Raw genomic sequence first — 6,111 nt, 5'->3', positions numbered from 1 at the left:
GGTAATTTATAAGCTGAATATTTTGTTAAGGGATTTATGGTACTCTATTATATACAACGAAAACTCGCATCCTTTGTCTACCCTTTTATAGTCCGATTGTCTTTGTTTTTTTTTATTGTTGTTACCTGTTGGGATCTGGGTAGACGTATAACTATATTCTAAATCCCCAACTCGTAACAATATATATATATATATATATATATATATATATATATATATATATATATATATATATATATATATATATATATATATATATATATATATATATATATATATATATATATATATAATCAACAACCTCATCTGTCAGGACTCGAACCCTCGACTGCATGCGTGTGACCAGGGATTGCTACCACCGAGCCACAAGGACACCAAAAGCAATCCTAGACTTTGTTATATTTCACACAAAGCCTTTTCATCGTGCTTATGGCGCCGTGAACCTCCAATTGGGGATTTCCTGTGCCCCTTATGTGGTCAGAGTAGCTATGTGGTCCGTGTGCTATATGGACTATTGAAATATATATGGAACCTCGTGTTTCGAAGCTGGATTCTGTAAAATGCTAGTCCGACCACGTAAGTGGCACGGGCGATCCCCAATTGGAGGTTCACGGCGCCATAAGCACGATGAACAGGCTTTGTGTGAGATATAACAAAGTCTAGGATTACTTTTGGTGCCCTTGTGGCTCGGTGGTAGCAATCCCTGGTCACACACATAAGGTGGAGGGTTCAAGTCCTGTCAGGTGAGGTTGTTGATTATATGTTGAAGTCCGCGTGCTATATGGACTAATGAAATATATATATATACATCAGGTGCGTCTTTCGGATGGTAGGTCTCTTGACTGCTTCGGAATTACCAACACGAACTGTGGACCAAGCTTCTACAGACAGGCCTTGCACATGATAGCTTCATGAACAACAACTTTGAGAAACTAGACGATCACGAATTGGAACTTTTAATATGGGAACATACTAGAAAAAGAAATGTTGAACATTAAGAATAATATAAATCTTGACATTCTAGGACTACCTGAGACAACTAAAAGATAAGGAAAATGGCAAAAAATTTAGTGATGACTTTTGTTGACATTCTCTATATCGATGGAGGAACAGCTGACCGAAGGGTGACAACCGTGACTGGTCCAAATACTATTTACTGTATCAAAGTAGTCTGGCGTATCAATGAAACGAAGACAACTCCATATTTTGCAAGCATATGATCCATAACAAACGGAAAGGAGATTATGATTTTAATGCAGGAATTGGTAAATATAGGCTAGCTATTGGAAACATCTTACTGTAGGTCCTCATGGTACAATAAGAAGATAAATGTAGGGAGAAATGTTGATAGACTGATGCATGAAAAACGTCTTTAGGACAAACTATAACAAATGGATTTTTTAATCACCAAGACAGCCACAAGTTTACCAGCTATTGATGGAATTCAAGTACTTAGAATTTGAACAAGGTTAGGTGATAAATTACGCTCTGACCTCAGACAGACGATTGATAAACATACAGAAGTAACAGCTGCAGTATCTATAGGTCCAGATCATAGACAAGTGATATAAAAACTAACAAATGACATTTGTCAGTTCGGACACACACATACGACACGTGAGAGTACCTGATGTTCCCTAAATCGTTATCGCTACTTATGACCAACATGGCATTCATCTTGGAAAATGTCCTCTGTAAGTGGAGGAGCTTCGGGAGGGGCAGTCGGGTGACGACGAGGAGTCTCGTCGACCACACCAAGAGGCGGGTCTTGAGGAACCATTCGTTGAAGGCGGCGAGGAAGGCTGGGTCGTTGCTGATGACCACAATGACAGTGTGCGATGACAGCTCCCGCAGCTGTTAACGTCGAAAAAATATGTTTGTACACACCTTCTGACTTTGGCACTCTAAGTAACTGTGAGAGTGCATAACTTTATTACCACTATAAGAGTGACAAACTTTATTACCACTTAAGAGTAACCAACTCGTATCGGTAATAATATGAAGGAGACTACACTGCTCTGCATCAGCGTAAGGCTTGACTTTTGGTAGTATTATAAAACACTTACCTGGTTTATTACATTCATCACATGAGCAAATTGAATCTTTATCGTGACATTATCTTGGCCGTCCGATGCTACTTCAAACACCCCAATACCTCGGGGGACTTGTAGATGACCTTGCAACTGGAAGAATAAAAATGTTGTAATACAGAGAAGAATTCTTTGTTAATGGCAATTTGTTGCTGTAACTTTCAATTATAAGAATATCAATACGAGTGTGTCGCATTACACATCACTTTTAGTCAATCCACCTACATTGTAGACAGTTGAGGCGGAAGTGGTGCCGTCCGTGAGGAAAAAAACGGAGTAATTGGAACATGCCACTGATGCCAACACTGCCTCTATCACCCCTAATACGGATGACGTGAGATCTTGTTTACCTGTTAGAACATGAAGAGTTAATACAGTCCCCTTCACTAGTGCGTTTACAGGGGCTCATCGTATAAACATTCCATAAATGATTATCTTTGAGATATTTGTTTTTATATTGTTTTAATTTGATTCCATAGTATGTTTACTATTGCCAGTTTACATCTGTCGAATGTAAACAAACACAGCGCTGCCACACTAGACAAAACCTAACGAGCCCCTGTAAATGCACTAGTGAAGGGAACTATACAGTCCTGGTCAAAAGTCCTGTACCAGGCAGTTTTAGCTAACCTGGTTATGTGGCACACATTGCGTGTGCCAGAAACCCCGATTGTACAAACAATCCATTATATGGTGTCTCTATGTACATGTCCTCTATGAACTACACAATTTATCGATGATCAATGATAAAATGGTAGAGTGTATTTTATACTGTATTCCTTTCAACCTAATAGTTGGCCACTGTCAGTCAGCAGCTAAAATACAATACTTCGATCTTCAATGTCTACCACACCATATTTTCGAGTTTTAATAATTTTGTATCACTTTTTTTGGAGTTTATCTACTTAAGTAATACTTTTATCCATGTAAAACAACCGCACATAAAAAAAAAGGATATGAAATGTTTGTGGTGAACTATTACCGTTTCATCTCATATTATATAAGTTGGATGATAGGAATATAAAATGTTATGTCTTGGGACAAAGAAATAACTTATATGTTGCAAAAACGGTTTTAATAAAAATAAAAAATAAATAGAGGAAACACACAAACACATATTGTGTCTGCTAGACAACTGAATTATGTAAACAATCCATTCTAGAGCGTGTCTATGTGGTCCTCCATTTTGAACATCACTACTTATCGATTATAAGATTTCTCATATGCGAGTGCCATTAGGAAAGATATTATATAAATCACTATATTCATAGTAGAGAGGGTCATAGTGGAGACTGGTGGTGGTTGGGATATAATCATTCTCCTATTGCTTTTATGATGTTATTAATAACGCAAACCTCATAATATTGCACATGATAGCTTATTGTAATATGTCAATGACGATTTTAGGGGCAGTTCATGACCATTCACGACTGTATTAGGAAAAGGGAGATCCAAGATGTGTGGTTGCAGCCTGTGCTTCGGCCTCACCACATAAATCAACTCACGTGCTGCCATCATCCAGCTCATCAAACTACTCATCATCATCAAAACCCCTATACCCCCAAAAGTCCTATACCGATGGATATAGGCAGAGATGACTGCCTGGAGTCCCTAGTCACAACTCTGCACATGGGCGGCACAGATAATATGGTCGTTTATGCACTGGGATCTAGGCAGCACTGCAATCCGGTCCTATCTGTGCGACTGAGCAGCCCTTTCGAAGAGCCACTTGCTCACCCCACATGTGGAGAGGGCTAGAAAAGGTGCCCTAATCATAGCCTGCGTGAAGAACCAACCTGACTGGGCAGCCGTACCCAGTTAATTATAATCACAAACTATACAACCTCTTACGGTTGCTGAATGGAATGTCAGGACCTTTTTGGATACTGGCACAAATAAGCCTCCTGAAAGAAGAAATGCCCTTGTGAAAAAAGAGCTGGCTAGGTATAACATCGACATAGCAGCCATTGGTGAGTCCCGGCTCGCAGTCGATGGTCATCTCACAGAATGGGGATTTGGCTATACCTTCTTCAGGAAGGGTAAGCCTGCTGCAGAGAGAAACTGCCTTTATGTAGTTGGCTTTGCCATCCTCCAGCTTAAATGCATGTTGGGATCAACGCGTGTGTCATGATACTCAGAGCCCCACTGAATCTCTCCCTCATGCCTTTTTCGTCAGTGCATATGCCCCAAAACTGGATGCAAAGGATAACATCAATGAGGCCTTTTACGCCAATCTTGAAAGAGTGCGACTCTCTATCCCAAGAGAAGATAAGGTTGTACTCCTATGTGACTTCAATGCAAGAGTTGGCAGAGACGCTGACATTTGGCAGGGAAACATAGGGAGAGAGGGATTAAGCAAGTTTAATCCCAACAGCCTACTCCTCTTCAGCAAGTGTGCTTGCATACAACCTCACTATCACCAATACCTTGTTTATGCAGGCAGACAAGGATTCGTGGCAACACCCAAGATCCAAACACTGGCATCTCATTGACTACATCATTGTCAGAGAAAGAGATCGCTGAGATGTCCTCATGACTCAAGTCAGGCGTGGCTCAGACCAATGTGACAATGATCATCTGCGCGTCAGAGCCAAACTCTCTTCGCCCCAAAACGGCGATGGCATCAAGCTTCAAGATGAAGGTTTAACACTAAACATATGGAGGATCCAGGGGTAGGCACATGGTTTCAGAGAGCAGCGCAAACAACCCGACAAAAAACAACCTAAATCTCAGTGCCGAATGGGGTACTCTCGACACTATCGTGACAAAAACCTGCAGAGAGACCTTTAGCCTGGACTGGTTTGATGAAAATGACCCGGAAATCAATGTACTCGGGTTGCTTTACCTGACTGACTGAACAACCCTTCGTCTTCGACCAAAGCGTATACCTTCCGCAAGAAGGAAAGGTCAATCACTGATGGTGCAGCCCCCCTCCGCTCATTCGGCGGTAACTCCCGAATTAAAGATGAGAAAGGCATCCTTAAGCGCTGGATGGAGCCCTACCACTTGCTACTCAACCCAAACACCAATGTGGATATCCTGACTACCCAGCAGGACCCTCAGCATCCAGAGATGACCCATTTCAGCTATCCTCCATCCCTGGATGAGTATTTTTTTTTTTTATACCGGAAATTAGTCCACCCGGGGAACAGGTCAAACGACCCACAACGGAGCCTGGGGGGAGAAAAAAATAAAAAGAACGGAAAGAAATTGTAAATATAGAAAAAAAAGGTTATATTGTATTAATCTACACCACGAAGATGCCGGAAAACCAGCTTTTTAAAGTGAGACAGATTGTAAGAGCATGGAAACACAGAAGAAGGCAGAGCATTCCACAGTGTGGCTGTGTGAGGAAAGAAGGAGGTACTATAACGGGTTATTCTCGTATGACTGAAATCCACAGAGAAACGGTGGGCACCGCGGGCAAGACGTGTATCACGAACCCTCGGCCTTGCCGGCGGTACACAGGATGCCAAATTCACCGAACATTGCCCGTTAAAATACCTGTAAAAGAGAGAGAGTGAAGCAACATTGCGGTTTAGAGAAAGGGAAGAGAGATTGTCGACTAAAGGAGGAGAGTTAATAAGACGAAATGCCTTTGATTCCACCCTATCTAATAGTTGGACAGAAGAAGAGCCACCCCAGATATGAGAGCAGTACTCCAAGTTAGGACGAATGAATCCCTTATATACTTGGAGCAACTGCTCAGGAGTGAAGTAGCTGCGGCATCTGTACAATATCCCCAACTTTCGGGAGGCAGCTTTAGTTATACTAAGGATGTGGGATTTCCAGGTCATATTGGAGGGAATGGTGAGGCCTAACATATTTATTTCGGAATTTGGCAGGATGATAGCGTCCTGAAATGTAATTAGCGGCAGATCGTCTAATTTACAAAGTGTAATTGGTAAATATTGAGTTTTATTACTATTGAACTTAACCAAGTTTGTACCTCCCCATTCAGAGATGCTGCACAGATCCGCGTTGATAGAAGTAATTATATCAGTTCTAGAAACAGATCTAG

General features: G+C 41.3%; 1 protein-coding gene across 1 annotated transcript; it reads right to left on the bottom strand.

Moving 5' to 3' along the window:
- Positions 1-956: 956 nt before the first annotated feature.
- Positions 957-4,089, bottom strand: LOC121860196. The gene is made up of 5 exons (XM_042357305.1): positions 3,942-4,089; positions 2,316-2,440; positions 2,067-2,183; positions 1,628-1,854; positions 957-972 (listed from the first exon to the last, which is right to left on the bottom strand). The coding sequence occupies exons 1-5, from the start codon at positions 4,087-4,089 to the stop codon at positions 957-959; spliced, it is 633 nt and encodes a 210-aa protein (XP_042213239.1).
- Between the last annotated feature and the right edge of the window lie 2,022 nt (positions 4,090-6,111).

The sequence above is a fragment of the Homarus americanus genome, unplaced genomic scaffold (assembly GCF_018991925.1).
Source record: "Homarus americanus isolate GMGI-L3 unplaced genomic scaffold, GMGI_Hamer_2.0 scaffold13389, whole genome shotgun sequence".
Taxonomy (NCBI): domain Eukaryota; kingdom Metazoa; phylum Arthropoda; class Malacostraca; order Decapoda; family Nephropidae; genus Homarus; species Homarus americanus.
Note: the sequence above shows the minus strand (reverse complement) of the source record. Positions and strands in the feature narration are given on the sequence as shown.

Coding starts and splice junctions, on each gene's coding strand:
- LOC121860196 (XM_042357305.1), bottom strand. CDS start 4,089: ATGACCATCGACTGCGAGCCGGGACTCACCAATGGCTGCTATGTCGAT. Junction 2,441..3,941: donor TGACATTCCATTCAGCAACC/GTAAGAGGTTGT, acceptor ATGTTCTAACAG/GTAAACAAGATCTCACGTCA. Junction 2,184..2,315: donor CCGCCTCAACTGTCTACAAT/GTAGGTGGATTG, acceptor TTATTCTTCCAG/TTGCAAGGTCATCTACAAGT.